Source organism: Nipponia nippon, unplaced genomic scaffold (assembly GCF_047370975.1).
Source record: "Nipponia nippon isolate SJK-2023a ecotype South Korea unplaced genomic scaffold, ASM4737097v1 scaffold_59, whole genome shotgun sequence".
In the NCBI taxonomy this organism is placed as follows: domain Eukaryota; kingdom Metazoa; phylum Chordata; class Aves; order Pelecaniformes; family Threskiornithidae; genus Nipponia; species Nipponia nippon.
The window spans coordinates 220,887-243,313 of record NW_028262379.1 but is presented as its reverse complement, the minus strand read 5'-3'; the positions used below and the strand labels follow the sequence as shown (position 1 = coordinate 243,313).

Sequence of the window (22,427 nt, the reverse complement as noted above, 5' to 3'; positions counted from 1 at the left end):
GGGGCCCACAGGCATGGGCTCCCACCACCCAGGAGAGCCGTGCTGCCCCAGGGGAGCCCACCGGGTCTCCCCGCCCTGCTGCGCCCTGGGGAGCCCCAGTGTGACGTCAGAGCCACCACTGTGAGGTCAGAGCTGGCCGCCTGCACAGCCCTGTGGCGCGCGGGCAAGGAGCCCACAGCTGCCGTGTGGCTCTTGCCCTGGGCAGGCGCGCTCCTGCTGTGGGGCAGCGTGGGGCTGCTGCCGGAGCTGTTTTTGCCTGGGCAGGCCACACTGCTGGGGCTGAGGCGGAAGAGCAGAGCGGGGAGCCTGCCTTTGCCCAGAGATGGCGAGGAGAAAGGCCCCCGAGAGAAGACGCCAGGGGCCCTCCCAAGGCTCCTTGGGGAACGAGGCTGGCCAACAGCCGGCAGGGGAGGCAGCGGGGCTGAGCCGCTGCCAGACGAGTAGGTACGAAGCCTGGCATCTGCCCGGGGCATCAGGTTGGGCTGGTAGCAGGGACGTGGCCTAGCACGGTCAGCGGGGTGCGGAGCAGCCTGGGGAAGCCGACAGAAGTTTTCTGAAGAAGAGCCCCGTGGCTTGCGAAGCCCCCCTTCTGTGGGGACGGGTCTCGGCGGAAAGCCTGGCTCACTCTCCCAGCCAAAAGGCAGTGTGCAGCAGGGGCTTTTGGGGAGGCGGTAGCCTCGTGCTGCAGGGTCGGAGCCCAGCCCTGCTGCACGGGGCGCTTTTGGTGCACGGGGAGGCCAAGCCCCTGGGGCCTGAGACTGGCCCCCTCGGGACGTTGAGGCGCGATCCTGCCTGGCTGATGGGAGCAGCTGTGCGGGGCAGAGAGGGGTCGGGAGACCTGGGAGTGCCCAGGGAAGAGGTGGGGGGGGCCGTGGCGGGGGACAGCAGCCCGTGCCCCCTACGCGAACGGCCACTGGGAGGTGTCTGCCGCGGGGCAGGTTGGGGCCAGGGGCCAGGGAGCAGGGAGGGACGGGCTGAGAATCGCGCTGTGCTGCCGGGTGGGCTTCCCGAGGCGCGGGTCTGCTGCTGCCAGCTTGCTCCCACTGCAGGCCTGTAAAGCAAAGGATGGGGAAAGGAGAGGGGGGGCCCGCTGGGAGCAGCCCAGCTGTGCTGGCCTCTCTCGCTGCTGCTGGGACGGCCCGTCCTCTGGCAAGGGCCGCCGCTCAGGCTACTCCTGCCCGCCTCGGCTCCCGCGGCGTGGGGACGGTGGGCAACGGGCACTTGTCTTTTTCCTCCGACAGGAACCTCCGCACGGAGGTGGAGCTGGGGATACTCTCTTCCACGTCAGCTCCCGGCTCAGCCACTCAAGGGCCTGCCAAGTGGCGCGACAAGGCCACAGAAATTGCAAGTAAGCTTAGCACTGCTGCTTGCCGTGACCTCCTCGGGGCTGAACTTGGAGGGCTGCGCTGCGCTGGAGCTCTGGCCAAACGTCACAGGCGGCAGGAGAAGTGCAGGCTGCCCTGCTCTTTGCCCCAGGGAGGGAGTGTGGAGGACACGGTGCCCGCCTCCCCGCAGGCCGCTGCGACACGCGGGGCTGGGCATCCTAGAGAAGAGACCTCAAGAGACAGGCCTAACTTTTCTCTGCTTTCCTTGCGCAGGGACAGCCTTCAGCCTTACTTGCCATCCGGCAGGCGCCCTTGTCTCCCCGCGGAGACGTCTGCTGAGGATGTGCATCTCCGCCACGTACGTATTACATCACGTTTCTGCTGTGGACGGGGGAGAGAAAGGGGATGTCTGAGGGCCGGTGCAAGCCAAGGGGAGAGCAGAGGGTGTTCCCCAGGCAGCAGCCCAGGGCTCCCAGTCGGGCGCCCAAGCTGGGGCGCTGCTCGTGCTGTGGCCGTTCTCAGGGAGAGGCAAGAGCAAAGCCCCTCGGCAGTCTCACTCCCACGCATTTGCCAGAGCCCCACACTTTGGCTGCGGTAGGGCAAACTGCCGCGTAGCCAGACGCTCGGGTGCAGAGCCAAGCCTCCGCAGGGGAAGGCTTTTCCCCAGCTCTGGCAAGTGACCGCGCAGGTCTGGGAGGGCTCTGGCAGGAAAGGCAGACAAGGCTCCTGCGCTTCCCAGCTCTGCGGAAAAACACCCCTAAGAGAGAGCTGTGTGATCGCAAGTGAGAACAGGCCTGCTTTCTCAGCCCAAGAGAGAGCAAGGTCCCCACCAGAAAGACTGCTGAAAAGCAGTCTTCATTTGCTCGGCCTCTTTACTTCCCTGCATAATTTTCAGTCCCTTTGGGATAGTGCTTCTGGAGCCCTTCCCCTGGGGGAGATCTGCCGGCAGTGTTGAACGGTGTGGACAGAAATCGTCTTCCTCCTGGGCGCTGCTCTGGCAGCTCCCTGGCAGCAGGAGGCTTCCAAAAGGCTGGCTTTCCGGCCTGAAAAGGGAACTCCACCCGGGGAGGGCTTTGCCCAAGACTTGGAGCATTGGCAGCCACAGGACTCCCTCCTCTTTTTCAGGCAAAAGATGGCCCTGCAGAAGAAGAGGATCTTCCAAGTCGTCTTCTTGTGGCTCCCCGTGGCTCTTGGTGAGTTTGCATGAGCAGACACCTGAGAGCGACAGCCAGGCTGTGCTGCATGCCAGCTTTCAGCTGGCCAGCTTTCCTTTTGGGCCGCTCTGGGCGGAAACGCCCATGGCCCAAGCGCTTCCCGACCACGGCCTGCACTGGCACTGCCTTTTGGACTGCCAGTAAGACTGGGAGCCTCCCAGCCATGCTGCTGCTCTGGCCACTGGACCACATGGCTTGCTTAGTCTGCAAGTCCGCGAGAGAAGGGCGTAGCTACTTCCAAGCCTGACCTGGGGATTCCCAGAGGGGAGGGGCCGTGCAGGGGGACCCATGGGGAGGTACCTCTCCTAGCCCATGCAGCCTGGTCTCGGGGCTCCCCGAAGCAGCGAGGGGAAGCGGGGAATAGCTCTGGGGCACTGAGCACACCTGAGGCTCACGGCTGCGCAGTCCCCTCAAGCCTGGGCCGATGGCTTCCGGCCAGAGGCGCGTCCTCTCTCCGCACCCCACGTTCCCCACCTCCTCAGCTCACCTGCTGCCCCACCCCTAAGGCAACAGGCAGGAGACAACGCCACTGCAGGCATCGCTAGCGACCCCAGTCAAATAACTCTCTCTTGATGATGTGAATTGCAGCTGGTGTTTACTGCGGGACCTCACTGCCAGGGTGGACAATGCGGACAAAGGCACTGCTAGAGGTCGGTGACTCCTGTGCCACAGGCACCTCCTGCAACAGAGCATTGCTCAGAGCGGCTGGAGAAATCACGGGCTCTCCTGCTGCCACGCAGGGTGACCCAAAGAAGCAGCAGCTTGTGCCGAGTCTTCCTAGGGAAGCCTCTCCTGGGAAGCCCCGGCGGCTCTGGTAGCGGATGCTCGAACCGAGCGTTTTTCCCTTTCAGGAGCTGGCACTTGTGTCTGCAGAAGACCTGAAGACCCTGCGGTAAGAGACGTTTCCTGAGCTGGAATTGGTTCTGTGCAGAAGCGTCAGCCGCCCTCGTGCTACCTGCACTCCTTTTGCTAACAGCCAGGGCTCCCATACCTCCTACCTGCCTTTGCCTTCTGCTCAAACTGGTGTGGAAGGGAAGCACGCGCAAAGCAGGGAAAGCACACGTGTCTCTCCTTCTTGCCGAGCTGAGACGCTCCCCAGAGGGGACGGGCCGCTCTCTGACAAGATCTGCTTTCCTGTCATGCAGGAACTTTCGCGTTTCCTTGGCGGAGCATAGCCAGAAGGTGCAGCTTCTGACGGAGGAGGTGGCTCAACTGAGGGCAGAGATCAGCAGGGCAAAGGTGATGCTGCGTTTTGGGGAAAGAGGCTTGGCTGGGCAGAACCCCCGAGAAAGCACTCCTTGGGCTTGTTGGTGGGGTCGGACTGCTGACTGCAGCAACCCAGCCTTTGCCCCAGGGGCTTGCTGGGTGAGCTGCTGCGCTGCACAGGCCCTTCTCCAGGCCCACTTTCAGCAGGCTGCTTCAGGCAGCAGAGGACTCCCGACAGCCTTCCCTTGGCACGCCGGCACTCTGGCTCCTCTGGCTGGGCTCCTGAGGCAGGGATGAGACCCAGGCACGCTCACGGGGCCAGCCGTCGCTTGCAGGGCCCGAGCCCATCTCCCCGCTGACCGGCAGAGCGTGGAGGGTGGGGACGAGGGCGTGGGGACCCTCGTCAACCCACCTGGCGGCCATGGCCGTGGCCGCGGACACAGATTCTCTTCCTCACTCCTCGTGGCTCACGTCAGCAGCAGAGAGTCTTGCAGCTCTGTGGACAAGGCTTGCCTTGCCTTTCTGACACTGACCCTTTGCCTCTGCCGGCGCTAGCAGCCACGCTGAACTGCCCGCTGATGTGGTCCTTTTCTGTGTTCGTTTATGGCGTTCCCAGGAAGTGAACCAGGCAGCGTCCCAGATGGCTTCGGAAGTCTCCGTCGAGATGTCTGACTGGGCCCTGAAAAGCTCTGGTACGGACACAAGCAGCCCAGTCTCCTTGCCCTGCGCTTGCCTGTAGCACGCCCCAAAGAAGCCTGTGCTCCGGGCGCTGCTCTCCAAAGTGGGGGAGCTTCAGTGCTTCCTGGGCTCCAAGAGCAAGGCTGTGGCACAGTGGCTCTCTCAGACTCCCTCCCAGTCCTGCCCTCGGCCTCCGCACAGGGGCCTCCGCACGGGTGCCTCCGCCGCTGCCCCCGCACGTGTTCCCGTGCTCGTGGAAGGGCTCTCTTCCTCTCCACTGCATTCGAAGAGGGAATGGCTGGGCCATCCTTTGCTGCCCATGCCGCAAGCCCTCAGTTTTGGTCTGCTGTCATTCACGCGGGCGCCCGCCGTCTCCCAGAACCCGCAGACCTTCTCCTCGTGGCGCTGTGAGAGACGCAGTCACCACCAGGCACGTGGCTGCCGTCATTCCCCTGTGCAGCTGGGCACCCCCAGCAGCGTGGGGAGGAGGAGAGGACTGACAGACGTGGAGCTGGCCGGCAGCATCAGAAATACTGTCTGAGCACCGAGTGCTCCTAGAATGTGGCCTCTTCCAGTAGTCACCTGCTCTCCCTCCCTTCCAGGTGCCACCATCGACATGCAGAGAACTTCCGAGACCTACATCTGCAAAGAGAACTGGGGCTGCAGGCTTTTGTGGCTCTTGTGCGCTGCCAACCCTCCCGACACTATTTTGCAGGTATCCTAGCAGAACTCCTCAGGGAAGGTTTCCTGCCTCCCTCTGAAGTTGAGGACCGACCGCAGGGGCTCTCCCCTCGCTCCAGTGGCACTGCTCAAGCCCACAGTGTTGCTCAGGTTCCCGAAAGCAAAGCTCGAACACAGGGCTGGGCTTGCTAGCAATCAGCGCTTCCCCTCAGGAGGGGAATGGAGCTGAACGGAGCCAAACTGCTGCATCTCGCCCACAGTGCTCTGCCCCAGCTGGGTGAAAGACTTTCTCCCTGGTGACCCCGTTTCCACGCCCATCCCTAAGAGCGCCTTTTTGGGGCTGGCAGGCGGGAGGTGGGGGGTGCCCTGCAGAGCCACTGGGCAGAGAGGTGTTTCTGCTAGGCCCTGACTGGGACGCTTTCAGAACCGCTCTTCTCCTCTGCCCCATAATCCTGAGGGCCGCCTTTCAGTCAGGCAGGGACGAAGGCCTCCTGCTTCTGTCCATTTCCTCCCACGCGCCCCCTTTGCAAGCCAAAATAGACCCCACGGACACAACGGCGCCTACGCTTCAAGCTACGCGCGCCGTTGTGTTGGCCCCAACACTCTCTCACTCTTCCTTGCTCTCGCGTTCTGCTTGCAGCCGGATGTTTCCCCAGGAAACTGCTGGCCTCTACAAGGGGATCAGGGCCAGGTGGTCATCAGGTTGCCAGCACGCGTCCATCTGACTGCCGTCACTGTGCAGCACATCCCCAAAGAAGTCTCTCCATCTGGGACCGTCACCAGCGCCCCCAGAGACGTCGCTGTCTTTGTGAGTCTCTGCTGGGCGCTTCTGGCGGGGATCTGGCCCTGGGGGAAAGCCATGGCAGGGTCTTGCTTGCTTTTGTGTGTCCTCTGAGCTTTGCATCCTGCTCTCCCCTGAGCACTGCACGGCCCTAGCGGGACACTTCAAGGGCTCTAGGGGTTTCATCCCTCTTGGGACTTGTTCGGGACAAGCACCTCAGGGTTCCTGAGCAGAAGTCAAGGCCGAGACTGAGCTCCACCATAGCGAGTGCTAGCCTACTGCTAGAGCCCCAGGAGAGGGTGGGGAGATAGCAGGGCTGATCCCGCACGTCCGTCCCCTCTTTGTGGGGACGAGTCTGAGCTGCTCTCCTTGTGCTTTGCCCCTGAGGGAGTGGATGCGGACGGAGAAGAGGAAACTCTCCTTGGGACGTTCACGTACAACGTGGCAAAGGAGCCCATTCAGACCTTCCCTCTGAAGGTACGGTCCACGCGCAGGGGCAAGGTGCCGGGGAGCAAACCAGGTTTGCCTGCAAGTCCATGGCAGGAAGAGCGTGAAGGCTTTCTCCCTGGGCCGAGGGACAGTGTCCTCTCCTCCCAGCACAGCGTGCCCCTTCTCTCCCCGTGCTCTCACGCCTGCCAGGAGGAAAGCAGGCAGAGCAGACAGCGGGAGCTTGGTGGGGTTGCACAGCAGCCGCCCCCCGCACCCGAGCACCTCCCCGGCCTCTCTGCCAGCACAGAGCAAGCAGCAGAGGGAAGGGGCAGAGGGCAGGGAGGCTGAGCCCCAGCAGGGCCGGCATGCAGAGGCTGCCAGCTGCCTTCCCCCTTCCCGTCTCCCCAGCCTCCCCAGCAGCCCCGGTACCAGCAGCGAGCCTCAGCTTTCCACAGCCGCTCCCACCCACTTTCAGGAGCTCGTTCCTGAGCAGGAGCAGGGCTGGCAGGGGGAGACACCTTCATTGCATTGTCGCTCCTAACAAACACCCCCGCTTCCTTTTCCCGCTTTTCTTGCCAGAACGCGCCGCTTCCCAGAGCCTTTGCCCGTGTCAAACTTCTGGTGAAGAGCAACTGGGGAAACCCAGCGTACACCTGCATTTATCGAGTGCAGGTTCACGGGAAGATGGCAAAACCCGAAAGCCTCGACTGAAACCAGAGGAAAAAGAGAAGGGCATAAAGAAAAGAGCAGCAGAAGGGGAAGGAAGAAAAAAATAAAAAAGATGTGGCACTTCAGATTGGTGCAGAAGATCTGTCTCCTAAGTGGGGTGCGCAAGAAGGCCCTTTGGGGGGAGGGCGGGAGCGCGTGGGAAGCGTTAGGACTTCTCCTGAATTTTTTCTTCAACCTGCGGAAGGCAGTAAGCACGCCTAAGGTTTACTCCAGAGAGGAGAGGCCCAGCCTGGCACCGCTCCTTCTCCCGCCACCCCGGGAGGCTCCGCAAGTGGCACCAGCCCAGGGCAGGCAGAGGGGCCCGGCTGCAGTTTACAACTGCCGCAGGAGCAGACGGAACCGTTTGGCCTAGCACCTTCCCAGCATCCCGGCTGTCGGTTTGTCGGTTACCCCCCGGTTTCTGTGAAAGGGGTGTGGGGAGCCTGTCTGAGTGGCCTGTGGGAAACCCCCCCGTTCCTCGGCCCATCAACGTCCCCGCTCTAGAGCTCGCTGCTCTCTGTCGGGGGTCCTTTTGTGTCCCATTGATTAGTGTCGACGGGGAATTTTCCAGCGTTTGGCCCCTGGTTATTCTCCCCTTGGCATTGGGACGACCCCGACCCGTCTTTCCTCTTGACGGACCACCGTCTCTGGGCTTCCCAGAAAGGCTGTGCGGTTCTGCAGCCCTTGGGCTGTTCCCATCATGGGCTCCACCATCTAACACTCGAGGCCCCTCGGTCCCCCAGTGCTGCATTTTGCAACACTTGGCTGTTCCCTCCCGCTGTTGCTATCATGGGCATCGTGTCCTGGGCTACAACGCCTTCTCCGCTAAGGACATCGCGGGCAGCCACTCGGAAAGCTCCTCCAAAGGATTCCAGGGATGGGGAGGGTTAGAAGCCCGTCTTCCTGGCAGCTGTCTAACAGCAGGGAGTATTGGGAGGGGGTCAGGGTGGCAGGAGCATTCCCTGGGGGGTGCTGGAGGCTCCCAAGGGGTTCCTGAGAGATGGGGCTGGGGAGTGGGCATCCCCGGTTGCTTTTGGGGTTCTCCTGCTGCTGGAAATGGTTTCTAAAGCTAAGATTGCAGAAACGGCAATTTTCCCATTAGCTTTGCATGACGGTAGGCACCTTAGGTGGGACCATCCCCCGTGCATCCAGCGCTGTAATAAAGAGAATGCCTGCTTCTCGATGCTACATTGGTGTGAAGAGGTTGATTCCCCATTTCGGTGACAGCTTGGGCGACCCAGATGGGACTCTGCTTCTGAATCTCAACGGATCCGCGGCATCGCAGCACCCCCAGCCGGCACCGAGGGATTCTCGGGAAGAACCTCCGAAGCGCGGACCGAAGAGCTCTGAGCAGGACCCCGGCAAGGTAAAGGCATTCCTTTTCGGATTGAAAGGGCGGTTGCCTGCCCGTCAGGCGCGGCGAAGGCCTCGCAGGGTTGGCCTGTAAAGGTACCTAAGGGAAGGATTGGATCCTATCGGGCCAAAGTCCCTAGGACAGCTGTGTCTGGAAACCTTTGGCCAAAGGGGTGGGTTGGAGTCCCACTGACGGTAATCTAGGGGCTCGAGTCCCCTTCTGCGCAATGCCTCTGACTAGTTTGTGCAAAGTGATGGTTTCTCTGTTTGGTGTTGCCGTATCTTTGATGGCGGGTACTAAGCCCTCTGCGGAAGGGGGCATTCGGAAAAGATCTCCCCTAGGACGTATCTTGAAACATTGGAGGAAATTGGGAGGGGAGCCTCTCACTCGAAAACAGCTTCTAGAATATGGTGACAATTGGTGGCCAATGAATAGTCTCGAAGATCAGGAAAAATGGCCAAAGAATGGAACTCTAAGATATACTACTGTAGTACAACTGATGGTACTTTGCAGGCGGGAGGGTAAATGGGATGAAGTACCATACGTGCATTTATTTTTCACACTAAGAAACCACCCGGAATGGCAGAAGGAATGCGGAATAATCCCACAGGATCCTCTGATCTTGGCTCTAGAAAAGGAGAGGAGGGGTAGGAATTTAAAACGATGGTGTTCTGCTTGTAGAAAATCAGCTCCTTTCGTACAAGCCCGTCTTGCCTCTTCCTGGGTTTTTCTTCTTGGCGTACAAAACGGTTCTGAAAGGAGAAACGCTGGCAGAAGCAGCTGCCCCGTGGGTTGAGAGCAAAGCCCCCGTTCCAGCAGCCTTTCTGGTTTCCCGGGGATGCCCAGGAGAGCTGGAAGCCTGCCCGGCAGCACAGGCCAGACAGCCGCCCGGCACGGGAGCGTGGCAGGGTTCGGGGGGCCCACAGGCATGGGCTCCCACCACCCAGGAGAGCCGTGCTGCCCCAGGGGAGCCCACCGGGTCTCCCCGCCCTGCTGCGCCCTGGGGAGCCCCAGTGTGACGTCAGAGCCACCACTGTGAGGTCAGAGCTGGCCGCCTGCACAGCCCTGTGGCGCGCGGGCAAGGAGCCCACAGCTGCCGTGTGGCTCTTGCCCTGGGCAGGCGCGCTCCTGCTGTGGGGCAGCGTGGGGCTGCTGCCGGAGCTGTTTTTGCCTGGGCAGGCCACACTGCTGGGGCTGAGGCGGAAGAGCAGAGCGGGGAGCCTGCCTTTGCCCAGAGATGGCGAGGAGAAAGGCCCCCGAGAGAAGACGCCAGGGGCCCTCCCAAGGCTCCTTGGGGAACGAGGCTGGCCAACAGCCGGCAGGGGAGGCAGCGGGGCTGAGCCGCTGCCAGACGAGTAGGTACGAAGCCTGGCATCTGCCCGGGGCATCAGGTTGGGCTGGTAGCAGGGACGTGGCCTAGCACGGTCAGCGGGGTGCGGAGCAGCCTGGGGAAGCCGACAGAAGTTTTCTGAAGAAGAGCCCCGTGGCTTGCGAAGCCCCCCTTCTGTGGGGACGGGTCTCGGCGGAAAGCCTGGCTCACTCTCCCAGCCAAAAGGCAGTGTGCAGCAGGGGCTTTTGGGGAGGCGGTAGCCTCGTGCTGCAGGGTCGGAGCCCAGCCCTGCTGCACGGGGCGCTTTTGGTGCACGGGGAGGCCAAGCCCCTGGGGCCTGAGACTGGCCCCCTCGGGACGTTGAGGCGCGATCCTGCCTGGCTGATGGGAGCAGCTGTGCGGGGCAGAGAGGGGTCGGGAGACCTGGGAGTGCCCAGGGAAGAGGTGGGGGCGGCCGTGGCGGGGGACGGCAGCCCGTGCCCCCTACGCGAACGGCCACTGGGAGGTGTCTGCCGCGGGGCAGGTTGGGGCCAGGGGCCAGGGAGCAGGGAGGGACGGGCTGAGAATCGCGCTGTGCTGCCGGGTGGGCTTCCCGAGGCGCGGGTCTGCTGCTGCCAGCTTGCTCCCACTGCAGGCCTGTAAAGCAAAGGATGGGGAAAGGAGAGGGGGGGCCCGCTGGGAGCAGCCCAGCTGTGCTGGCCTCTCTCGCTGCTGCTGGGACGGCCCGTCCTCTGGCAAGGGCCGCCGCTCAGGCTACTCCTGCCCGCCTCGGCTCCCGCGGCGTGGGGACGGTGGGCAACGGGCACTTGTCTTTTTCCTCCGACAGGAACCTCCGCACGGAGGTGGAGCTGGGGATACTCTCTTCCACGTCAGCTCCCGGCTCAGCCACTCAAGGGCCTGCCAAGTGGCGCGACAAGGCCACAGAAATTGCAAGTAAGCTTAGCACTGCTGCTTGCCGTGACCTCCTCGGGGCTGAACTTGGAGGGCTGCGCTGCGCTGGAGCTCTGGCCAAACGTCACAGGCGGCAGGAGAAGTGCAGGCTGCCCTGCTCTTTGCCCCAGGGAGGGAGTGTGGAGGACACGGTGCCCGCCTCCCCGCAGGCCGCTGCGACACGCGGGGCTGGGCATCCTAGAGAAGAGACCTCAAGAGACAGGCCTAACTTTTCTCTGCTTTCCTTGCGCAGGGACAGCCTTCAGCCTTACTTGCCATCCGGCAGGCGCCCTTGTCTCCCCGCGGAGACGTCTGCTGAGGATGTGCATCTCCGCCACGTACGTATTACATCACGTTTCTGCTGTGGACGGGGGAGAGAAAGGGGATGTCTGAGGGCCGGTGCAAGCCAAGGGGAGAGCAGAGGGTGTTCCCCAGGCAGCAGCCCAGGGCTCCCAGTCGGGCGCCCAAGCTGGGGCGCTGCTCGTGCTGTGGCCGTTCTCAGGGAGAGGCAAGAGCAAAGCCCCTCGGCAGTCTCACTCCCACGCATTTGCCGGAGCCCCACACTTTGGCTGCGGTAGGGCAAACTGCCGCGTAGCCAGACGCTCGGGTGCAGAGCCAAGCCTCCGCAGGGGAAGGCTTTTCCCCAGCTCTGGCAAGTGACCGCGCAGGTCTGGGAGGGCTCTGGCAGGAAAGGCAGACAAGGCTCCTGCGCTTCCCAGCTCTGCGGAAAAACACCCCTAAGAGAGAGCTGTGTGATCGCAAGTGAGAACAGGCCTGCTTTCTCAGCCCAAGAGAGAGCAAGGTCCCCACCAGAAAGACTGCTGAAAAGCAGTCTTCATTTGCTCGGCCTCTTTACTTCCCTGCATAATTTTCAGTCCCTTTGGGATAGTGCTTCTGGAGCCCTTCCCCTGGGGGAGATCTGCCGGCAGTGTTGAACGGTGTGGACAGAAATCGTCTTCCTCCTGGGCGCTGCTCTGGCAGCTCCCTGGCAGCAGGAGGCTTCCAAAAGGCTGGCTTTCCGGCCTGAAAAGGGAACTCCACCCGGGGAGGGCTTTGCCCAAGACTTGGAGCATTGGCAGCCACAGGACTCCCTCCTCTTTTTCAGGCAAAAGATGGCCCTGCAGAAGAAGAGGATCTTCCAAGTCGTCTTCTTGTGGCTCCCCGTGGCTCTTGGTGAGTTTGCATGAGCAGACACCTGAGAGCGACAGCCAGGCTGTGCTGCATGCCAGCTTTCAGCTGGCCAGCTTTCCTTTTGGGCCGCTCTGGGCGGAAACGCCCATGGCCCAAGCGCTTCCCGACCACGGCCTGCACTGGCACTGCCTTTTGGACTGCCAGTAAGACTGGGAGCCTCCCAGCCATGCTGCTGCTCTGGCCACTGGACCACATGGCTTGCTTAGTCTGCAAGTCCGCGAGAGAAGGGCGTAGCTACTTCCAAGCCTGACCTGGGGATTCCCAGAGGGGAGGGGCCGTGCAGGGGGACCCATGGGGAGGTACCTCTCCTAGCCCATGCAGCCTGGTCTCGGGGCTCCCCGAAGCAGCGAGGGGAAGCGGGGAATAGCTCTGGGGCACTGAGCACACCTGAGGCTCACGGCTGCGCAGTCCCCTCAAGCCTGGGCCGATGGCTTCCGGCCAGAGGCGCGTCCTCTCTCCGCACCCCACGTTCCCCACCTCCTCAGCTCACCTGCTGCCCCACCCCTAAGGCAACAGGCAGGAGACAACGCCACTGCAGGCATCGCTAGCGACCCCAGTCAAATAACTCTCTCTTGATGATGTGAATTGCAGCTGGTGTTTACTGCGGGACCTCACTGCCAGGGTGGACAATGCGGACAAAGGCACTGCTAGAGGTCGGTGACTCCTGTGCCACAGGCACCTCCTGCAACAGAGCATTGCTCAGAGCGGCTGGAGAAATCACGGGCTCTCCTGCTGCCACGCAGGGTGACCCAAAGAAGCAGCAGCTTGTGCCGAGTCTTCCTAGGGAAGCCTCTCCTGGGAAGCCCCGGCGGCTCTGGTAGCGGATGCTCGAACCGAGCGTTTTTCCCTTTCAGGAGCTGGCACTTGTGTCTGCAGAAGACCTGAAGACCCTGCGGTAAGAGACGTTTCCTGAGCTGGAATTGGTTCTGTGCAGAAGCGTCAGCCGCCCTCGTGCTACCTGCACTCCTTTTGCTAACAGCCAGGGCTCCCATACCTCCTACCTGCCTTTGCCTTCTGCTCAAACTGGTGTGGAAGGGAAGCACGCGCAAAGCAGGGAAAGCACACGTGTCTCTCCTTCTTGCCGAGCTGAGACGCTCCCCAGAGGGGACGGGCCGCTCTCTGACAAGATCTGCTTTCCTGTCATGCAGGAACTTTCGCGTTTCCTTGGCGGAGCATAGCCAGAAGGTGCAGCTTCTGACGGAGGAGGTGGCTCAACTGAGGGCAGAGATCAGCAGGGCAAAGGTGATGCTGCGTTTTGGGGAAAGAGGCTTGGCTGGGCAGAACCCCCGAGAAAGCACTCCTTGGGCTTGTTGGTGGGGTCGGACTGCTGACTGCAGCAACCCAGCCTTTGCCCCAGGGGCTTGCTGGGTGAGCTGCTGCGCTGCACAGGCCCTTCTCCAGGCCCACTTTCAGCAGGCTGCTTCAGGCAGCAGAGGACTCCCGACAGCCTTCCCTTGGCACGCCGGCACTCTGGCTCCTCTGGCTGGGCTCCTGAGGCAGGGATGAGACCCAGGCACGCTCACGGGGCCAGCCGTCGCTTGCAGGGCCCGAGCCCATCTCCCCGCTGACCGGCAGAGCGTGGAGGGTGGGGACGAGGGCGTGGGGACCCTCGTCAACCCACCTGGCGGCCATGGCCGTGGCCGCGGACACAGATTCTCTTCCTCACTCCTCGTGGCTCACGTCAGCAGCAGAGAGTCTTGCAGCTCTGTGGACAAGGCTTGCCTTGCCTTTCTGACACTGACCCTTTGCCTCTGCCGGCGCTAGCAGCCACGCTGAACTGCCCGCTGATGTGGTCCTTTTCTGTGTTCGTTTATGGCGTTCCCAGGAAGTGAACCAGGCAGCGTCCCAGATGGCTTCGGAAGTCTCCGTCGAGATGTCTGACTGGGCCCTGAAAAGCTCTGGTACGGACACAAGCAGCCCAGTCTCCTTGCCCTGCGCTTGCCTGTAGCACGCCCCAAAGAAGCCTGTGCTCCGGGCGCTGCTCTCCAAAGTGGGGGAGCTTCAGTGCTTCCTGGGCTCCAAGAGCAAGGCTGTGGCACAGTGGCTCTCTCAGACTCCCTCCCAGTCCTGCCCTCGGCCTCCGCACAGGGGCCTCCGCACGGGTGCCTCCGCCGCTGCCCCCGCACGTGTTCCCGTGCTCGTGGAAGGGCTCTCTTCCTCTCCACTGCATTCGAAGAGGGAATGGCTGGGCCATCCTTTGCTGCCCATGCCGCAAGCCCTCAGTTTTGGTCTGCTGTCATTCACGCGGGCGCCCGCCGTCTCCCAGAACCCGCAGACCTTCTCCTCGTGGCGCTGTGAGAGACGCAGTCACCACCAGGCACGTGGCTGCCGTCATTCCCCTGTGCAGCTGGGCACCCCCAGCAGCGTGGGGAGGAGGAGAGGACTGACAGACGTGGAGCTGGCCGGCAGCATCAGAAATACTGTCTGAGCACCGAGTGCTCCTAGAATGTGGCCTCTTCCAGTAGTCACCTGCTCTCCCTCCCTTCCAGGTGCCACCATCGACATGCAGAGAACTTCCGAGACCTACATCTGCAAAGAGAACTGGGGCTGCAGGCTTTTGTGGCTCTTGTGCGCTGCCAACCCTCCCGACACTATTTTGCAGGTATCCTAGCAGAACTCCTCAGGGAAGGTTTCCTGCCTCCCTCTGAAGTTGAGGACCGACCGCAGGGGCTCTCCCCTCGCTCCAGTGGCACTGCTCAAGCCCACAGTGTTGCTCAGGTTCCCGAAAGCAAAGCTCGAACACAGGGCTGGGCTTGCTAGCAATCAGCGCTTCCCCTCAGGAGGGGAATGGAGCTGAACGGAGCCAAACTGCTGCATCTCGCCCACAGTGCTCTGCCCCAGCTGGGTGAAAGACTTTCTCCCTGGTGACCCCGTTTCCACGCCCATCCCTAAGAGCGCCTTTTTGGGGCTGGCAGGCGGGAGGTGGGGGGTGCCCTGCAGAGCCACTGGGCAGAGAGGTGTTTCTGCTAGGCCCTGACTGGGACGCTTTCAGAACCGCTCTTCTCCTCTGCCCCATAATCCTGAGGGCCGCCTTTCAGTCAGGCAGGGACGAAGGCCTCCTGCTTCTGTCCATTTCCTCCCACGCGCCCCCTTTGCAAGCCAAAATAGACCCCACGGACACAACGGCGCCTACGCTTCAAGCTACGCGCGCCGTTGTGTTGGCCCCAACACTCTCTCACTCTTCCTTGCTCTCGCGTTCTGCTTGCAGCCGGATGTTTCCCCAGGAAACTGCTGGCCTCTACAAGGGGATCAGGGCCAGGTGGTCATCAGGTTGCCAGCACGCGTCCATCTGACTGCCGTCACTGTGCAGCACATCCCCAAAGAAGTCTCTCCATCTGGGACCGTCACCAGCGCCCCCAGAGACGTCGCTGTCTTTGTGAGTCTCTGCTGGGCGCTTCTGGCGGGGATCTGGCCCTGGGGGAAAGCCATGGCAGGGTCTTGCTTGCTTTTGTGTGTCCTCTGAGCTTTGCATCCTGCTCTCCCCTGAGCACTGCACGGCCCTAGCGGGACACTTCAAGGGCTCTAGGGGTTTCATCCCTCTTGGGACTTGTTCGGGACAAGCACCTCAGGGTTCCTGAGCAGAAGTCAAGGCCGAGACTGAGCTCCACCATAGCGAGTGCTAGCCTACTGCTAGAGCCCCAGGAGAGGGTGGGGAGATAGCAGGGCTGATCCCGCACGTCCGTCCCCTCTTTGTGGGGACGAGTCTGAGCTGCTCTCCTTGTGCTTTGCCCCTGAGGGAGTGGATGCGGACGGAGAAGAGGAAACTCTCCTTGGGACGTTCACGTACAACGTGGCAAAGGAGCCCATTCAGACCTTCCCTCTGAAGGTACGGTCCACGCGCAGGGGCAAGGTGCCGGGGAGCAAACCAGGTTTGCCTGCAAGTCCATGGCAGGAAGAGCGTGAAGGCTTTCTCCCTGGGCCGAGGGACAGTGTCCTCTCCTCCCAGCACAGCGTGCCCCTTCTCTCCCCGTGCTCTCACGCCTGCCAGGAGGAAAGCAGGCAGAGCAGACAGCGGGAGCTTGGTGGGGTTGCACAGCAGCCCGCCCCCGCACCCGAGCACCTCCCCGGCCTCTCTGCCAGCACAGAGCAAGCAGCAGAGGGAAGGGGCAGAGGGCAGGGAGGCTGAGCCCCAGCAGGGCCGGCATGCAGAGGCTGCCAGCTGCCTTCCCCCTTCCCGTCTCCCCAGCCTCCCCAGCAGCCCCGGTACCAGCAGCGAGCCTCAGCTTTCCACAGCCGCTCCCACCCACTTTCAGGAGCTCGTTCCTGAGCAGGAGCAGGGCTGGCAGGGGGAGACACCTTCATTGCATTGTCGCTCCTAACAAACACCCCCGCTTCCTTTTCCCGCTTTTCTTGCCAGAACGCGCCGCTTCCCAGAGCCTTTGCCCGTGTCAAACTTCTGGTGAAGAGCAACTGGGGAAACCCAGCGTACACCTGCATTTATCGAGTGCAGGTTCACGGGAAGATGGCAAAACCCGAAAGCCTCGACTGAAACCAGAGGAAAAAGAGAAGGGCATAAAGAAAAGAGCAGCAGAAGGGGAAGGAAGAAAAAAATAAAAAAGATGTGGCACTTCAGATTGGTGCAGAAGATCTGTCTCCTAAGTGGGGTGCGCAAGAAGGCCCTTTGGGGGGAGGGCGGGAGCGCGTGGGAAGCGTTAGGACTTCTCCTGAATTTTTTCTTCAACCTGCGGAAGGCAGTAAGCACGCCTAAGGTTTACTCCAGAGAGGAGAGGCCCAGCCTGGCACCGCTCCTTCTCCCGCCACCCCGGGAGGCTCCGCAAGTGGCACCAGCCCAGGGCAGGCAGAGGGGCCCGGCTGCAGTTTACAACTGCCGCAGGAGCAGACGGAACCGTTTGGCCTAGCACCTTCCCAGCATCCCGGCTGTCGGTTTGTCGGTTACCCCCCGGTTTCTGTGAAAGGGGTGTGGGGAGCCTGTCTGAGTGGCCTGTGGGAAACCCCCCCGTTCCTCGGCCCATCAACGTCCCCGCTCTAGAGCTCGCTGCTCTCTGTCGGGGGTCCTTTTGTGTCCCATTGATTAGTGTCGACGGGGAATTTTCCAGCGTTTGGCCCCTGGTTATTCTCCCCTTGGCATTGGGACGACCCCGACCCGTCTTTCCTCTTGACGGACCACCGTCTCTGGGCTTCCCAGAAAGGCTGTGCGGTTCTGCAGCCCTTGGGCTGTTCCCATCATGGGCTCCACCATCTAACACTCGAGGCCCCTCGGTCCCCCAGTGCTGCATTTTGCAACACTTGGCTGTTCCCTCCCGCTGTTGCTATCATGGGCATCGTGTCCTGGGCTACAACGCCTTCTCCGCTAAGGACATCGCGGGCAGCCACTCGGAAAGCTCCTCCAAAGGATTCCAGGGATGGGGAGGGTTAGAAGCCCGTCTTCCTGGCAGCTGTCTAACAGCAGGGAGTATTGGGAGGGGGTCAGGGTGGCAGGAGCATTCCCTGGGGGGTGCTGGAGGCTCCCAAGGGGTTCCTGAGAGATGGGGCTGGGGAGTGGGCATCCCCGGTTGCTTTTGGGGTTCTCCTGCTGCTGGAAATGGTTTCTAAAGCTAAGATTGCAGAAACGGCAATTTTCCCATTAGCTTTGCATGACGGTAGGCACCTTAGGTGGGACCATCCCCCGTGCATCCAGCGCTGTAATAAAGAGAATGCCTGCTTCTCGATGCTACATTGGTGTGAAGAGGTTGATTCCCCATTTCGGTGACAGCTTGGGCGACCCAGATGGGACTCTGCTTCTGAATCTCAACGGATCCGCGGCATCGCAGCACCCCCAGCCGGCACCGAGGGATTCTCGGGAAGAACCTCCGAAGCGCGGACCGAAGAGCTCTGAGCAGGACCCCGGCAAGGTAAAGGCATTCCTTTTCGGATTGAAAGGGCGGTTGCCTGCCCGTCAGGCGCGGCGAAGGCCTCGCAGGGTTGGCCTGTAAAGGTACCTAAGGGAAGGATTGGATCCTATCGGGCCAAAGTCCCTAGGACAGCTGTGTCTGGAAACCTTTGGCCAAAGGGGTGGGTTCGTTTAAAGGACCGATAGAAAAACATGGTTTTTGTCTCGACATTGGTGCTATAGCGTCATCCAGCGTCGCGCTTTGAAAAGACCATCTTCTCCACAGCTTTGAGAAAAACAACCTCGTGTGCCTGCGAACAGACTAAAGGCGCGAAAAGAGCAGTGGTGGGGACAGCACATCCGTGGCGAACCGCATGTACGCATTTGTGATCCGCGCATGCGTGAGCCCCTATATAAGGAGCACACGTGCCCCTCGGCGGGGCGGCGGCGGCAGCGGCGTGTGAGAGACCACTCCTTCTGGTCCTGCACCCTCAAGCCTTCCCCCACCCTTTGGTCCCTGACGAAGCCTGAGGCCACCAGAGACCCAGCAGAAGATCATCAGGACTCGAGGTGGTGGCGATAAACTCCTTCTCTTTCTTTCTCTCTCCCCTATTCTTTTCCCCTCCTCCCTTGCCCTCCCTCCTCCCTCCGTTCTCTTCTCCCCTCAAATAAAAGTGAAAGGTTGTATGACATCTGACCGATTCCAGCATCTTAATCTCGTCCTTGGGATCGTATCGAAACCTCCTCTGACATTGGATTGGGACATTTAATTGGCATCATGGACAGGATCCCTTGAGATGAGAGTGTCATACAATCTTATGGTGTGCTGAGAGATTGTGTGTGAACAAGACGTACAAATAAGTACGAAGCGAGTGCGGAGTTCCGATCCGCGGTTCTGGTCTCCCGCGAGGGAAGCAGCCGGAGACGAACAAAGCGTAAGGAAGGAGTGGGTGTTGAGACCTTGGCACTGAAGTGTGCGTACTAGTTTGTGATTTGAGCTCCTGAGGGAGGATAGGGGAAACTTGAATTTTATGCTGTGACCCCCTCACGATGATATCCCCTTTGTAGGCTCTTCTCTGTCTCATACTAGCTTATGGTCTGGCCTCCTGGGGGAGTATAGGGGAAGCTTGAATTTTACGGTGTGACCCCCTCAGGACGATATCCCCTTTGTAGGCTTGTCTTTGTCTTATAGTAGTGTGTGGATTGGCCTCCTGGGAGCGTATAGGGGAAACTTGGTCTTTTTTAAGGTTTGACCCTCCTGGGATGAATTCCCCTTTGTAGGACATGGCCGCCCAAAAGGCAGGCAATTTTTGTGAAGAGACGGAGAGATTATATGAGTTTTTAGAAACGTACCGCTCTCGCCCCTCGCCCCCAGGACAAGATTGGGCATGGGACCACTGGTTCCAACTGCAAAGTGCTATGGACCGAATAGCGGTCTTACATAAAGAAGCTAGAGTGAAGAAAGGGAAAGGGAAAGCCATCGTATGTGCTGTGTTAGGAGCGTGTCTGGCAGCGGCGGTGGAGGATAAGAAACGAGCGCCCTGCCCATCGGAGGCTCTGGCTGCTTCGTTGCAAGCAGCAATAACACCGCTGCGAGAGCAACTACTAGAGACCAAACGGGCGCTAGAGGAGGAGAAGCACCAGAATATGATTCTGAAGGAGGAGCTTAGGGTTCAGCTCCTGAGGGAGGCAGATACCCCCGCGGAGGTAATGCTGGAGGAGAAAGGGGTACGCCAAATTTACCCCCAGAAAGATCTAAAGTGATTAAGGGAGACTGTGGATAACCGCCCCCATATGTGCCCGCTGGTAAAGACAGAATACATATACGAGGACGATGGTGACAACCGTCCCCAAGTTGTCACCAAAGAAATCCCTTTTACCGCCACTGAATTGGCTAAGCTCCAAAAGGACTTTGCTAGAACAGCAAGGGAGTCCAAAACCGAATACGTGTGGAGGGTATCCCTGTCGGGGGGGGACGGGATCATGCTATCGGAAAAGGAAGCAGAGGGGTACTGGGGCCCCGGCATCTTTCTCACAACGGGCAATCGCCGAGCCCCATGGTCTCTGACCCAGAGGGCTGCATATTGGGCGGGGGGGGCTGAACCCATTGGAGGGGGGGGATCCCCTAGCTCTAATTGGTTCGGTCGAGCAACTACTAGAAAACGTACAAAAGGCGGCTTGCCTACAAATGATGTACGACCGGGAACTTAAACCAAATCTAAGCTCTCCAATGTTGCTACTGGTAGACCCCGAGCGGCTGACGCCGCTAATAAGAGGACTCCCCGACTTGCTAAAACCTCTCGGGATCCAGTTACAGGGGAGAATTCAAAATGTGCCTCGCGAGGAGTGAATCGCAGCTGCCCTGGAGAGAACGGTAACCCCTGAACAGCGGCAGTGGGGGAGGAAGGTGTGGACCTGGGGGGAGATAGCCCAGGAACTAATAAACTATGGGAGAAAATATGGGCCAGTAGGCAGAACTTACAATAAAGTGGAAACTAGGGCCGTGCGGACAACGGAGCCGGCAAACAAACCGCTGGCTCCTTCAGGGGGAAGCCCCGACCTAACAAAAAGGGAAAAACCCCTGCTCCGACAAGAATTGTGGCAGAAGGGACTGCAAAAGGGTGTGCCCCGAGACCTAATGGACGGGCTCCCCACCAAAAAGTTGGAGCTCCTGGTGCGGAGGTGGTCTGGGCAAGGACCCCCTCCCAAACCGAACCCGCCTCCCGCACCGGCATTGGACAGGGAGGAGGAGCTCAAAGGGGACGAAAGGGCGGCGGGAAACTAAAGCCTCCGCCCCCTCAGGGTGAGGGGGGAGGCAGAGGGTGGATGTTCATTAGACAACTCACCTGCAACAATAAAGGGGACCTCCTCATTACCGTCGCAGTAGGGCCGAGGAAGAGGCCCATGACCTTTTTAATTCATACAGGGGCCCAAATTACAGCAATAAAACAGAGCGAGGCAGAACGGTGCGGCATTTCAACCCCTTCTAAGCACCTGATAGTATTAAATGCCCTAGGGAAAACCCAGTCTGTGCCCATGACCCCGGTAACCTTATGGCTACCAGGAGATGAGAGTCCGGTGAAGACCATGGCAGCTGTAGGACCTTTTCAAATGAATCTCCTGGGAACAGATGTTTTAAAAGGGAAACAGTGGCGGGACACCCAAGGGAACTCGTGGTCCTTCAGTGTTCCCCAGGTCAGAAGATTAGCCAGGAGCCCTAGTGCAGAAATGCGCCTGTTGCAAGCAGCGCCTCCCCTTCCTCCTTCCCGGTTGACCAATGTGAAACCTTACCCGCTACCCTTGGGAGCAAGGGAAGGCATCACCCCTGTACTAGAGGACCTTAAACAGCAAGGGGTCGTAATTCCCATACAATCCCCCTTTAACTCTCCTGTGTGGCCTGTTAGAAAACCCAATGGTAAATGGAGATTAACCGTAGATTACCGGCGCCTCAATAGCAATACTGGCCCTTTAACAGCTGCCGTGCCAAATATCGCTGAATTAATTGCAACCATTCAGGAACAAGCCCACCCAGTGATGGCTACCACTGATGTCAAAGACATGTTTTTTTATGGTCCCGCTGCAGCCTGGGGACCAGGAGCGCTTTGCCTTCACATGAGAGGGACAGCAATATACATTCACTCGACTGCCCCAAGGATACAAACATTCCCCTACGTTGGCCCACCATGCACTGGCACAAGAACTTGAAATTATCCCTATACAAGCACGAGTCAGAATTTATCAGTATATAGATGATGTGCTTATAGGAGGGACCCAGGTAGAGGACGTTGGAAAAACACAACGTGATATTGTCACCCACCTGCAATGGATAGGATTGACAATCCCACCCGAAAAGGTCCAAACCCCTTCCAGTGAGGTAAAATTTTTAGGAATCTGGTGGAGGGGGGGAATGGCCTGTATTCCTCCGGATACCCTATCCTCATTAGACTCCCTCAAAATGCCCAAATCCAAAAAAGACTTGCAACACGCTCTAGAGCTGCTTGTATTTTGGAGAAAACATATTCCCGACTTTTCAATTATTGCTAGACCACTATACGACCTACTAAGGAAAAAGGCTCAGTGGGAGTGGACCCCAATCCACGAGGAAGCCTTGCAGCTACTAATTTTTGAGACAAACGCCCATCAAGCCCTAGGCCCAATTCACCCCACCGATCCGGTTCAGATCGAATGGGGATTTGCCCGTACCGGGCTCTCCATCCACCTGTGGCAAAAGGGCCCACCCGGCCCATCGGATTCTACTCACGCAGCTTCAAGGATGCCGAAAAGCGATACACTACTTGGGAGAAGGGGTTGTTTGTAGTTAGCCTAGCTTTACGGGAGGCCGAACGAACTATTCGGAAACAGCCGATAGTCCTTCGGGGCCCGTTTAAGGTGACTAAGGCAGTCTTGGCAGGAACCCCACCCCCCGACAGGGTGGGTCAGCGAGCGTCCGTAAGGAAATGGTATGCTCAGATAGAACACTATTGTGAGGTCTTCTCCGTTACCGAAGGGGCTGCTAAAATGCTAACTATACAAGACGAGGCAGACTTAAATAAGGAAAACCCTCCACTGCCCCCCGTGGTCAAAGTAGCTCCCCCGTTTTCAGAGCAGGTCCTAAACACATGGTTCACTGACGCTTCCTCAAAGCGGGAAGGGAAGGTTTGGAGATACCGGGCTGTAGCCCTTCAAGTAATAACTAAGGAGAAAATAATTACAGAGGGAGAAGGCAGTGCACAGGTAGTGCTGGTCGCCGTGTGGAGCGTTTTTCAATGC

At 59.9% G+C, this 22,427-nt stretch overlaps 2 protein-coding genes across 2 annotated transcripts; both read left to right on the top strand.

The window, feature by feature from the left end:
- Nucleotides 1–1,065: 1,065 nt before the first annotated feature.
- Nucleotides 1,066–7,025, top strand: LOC148051647 (SUN domain-containing protein 5-like). Its single transcript, XM_087735497.1, has 11 exons — nt 1,066–1,348; nt 1,599–1,683; nt 2,451–2,518; nt 3,128–3,189; nt 3,391–3,431; nt 3,685–3,778; nt 4,362–4,437; nt 5,026–5,138; nt 5,745–5,912; nt 6,273–6,362; nt 6,894–7,025. The coding sequence occupies exons 1-11, from the start codon at nt 1,066–1,068 to the stop codon at nt 7,023–7,025; spliced, it is 1,212 nt and encodes a 403-aa protein (XP_087591623.1).
- A 3,331-nt stretch (nt 7,026–10,356) lies between these two features.
- LOC148051646 (SUN domain-containing protein 5-like) lies at nt 10,357–16,316 on the top strand. The gene is made up of 11 exons (XM_087735498.1): nt 10,357–10,639; nt 10,890–10,974; nt 11,742–11,809; nt 12,419–12,480; nt 12,682–12,722; nt 12,976–13,069; nt 13,653–13,728; nt 14,317–14,429; nt 15,036–15,203; nt 15,564–15,653; nt 16,185–16,316. Exons 1-11 carry the CDS (start codon nt 10,357–10,359, stop codon nt 16,314–16,316), a joined length of 1,212 nt encoding a protein of 403 aa, XP_087591624.1.
- Nucleotides 16,317–22,427: the final 6,111 nt, after the last annotated feature.

Coding starts and splice junctions, on each gene's coding strand:
- LOC148051647 (XM_087735497.1), top strand. CDS start 1,066: ATGGGGAAAGGAGAGGGGGGGCCCGCTGGGAGCAGCCCAGCTGTGCTG. Junction 3,190..3,390: donor GGACAAAGGCACTGCTAGAG/GTCGGTGACTCC, acceptor TTTCCCTTTCAG/GAGCTGGCACTTGTGTCTGC. Junction 6,363..6,893: donor TTCAGACCTTCCCTCTGAAG/GTACGGTCCACG, acceptor TTTTCTTGCCAG/AACGCGCCGCTTCCCAGAGC.
- LOC148051646 (XM_087735498.1), top strand. CDS start 10,357: ATGGGGAAAGGAGAGGGGGGGCCCGCTGGGAGCAGCCCAGCTGTGCTG. Junction 12,723..12,975: donor GAAGACCTGAAGACCCTGCG/GTAAGAGACGTT, acceptor CCTGTCATGCAG/GAACTTTCGCGTTTCCTTGG. Junction 13,070..13,652: donor CAGAGATCAGCAGGGCAAAG/GTGATGCTGCGT, acceptor TGGCGTTCCCAG/GAAGTGAACCAGGCAGCGTC.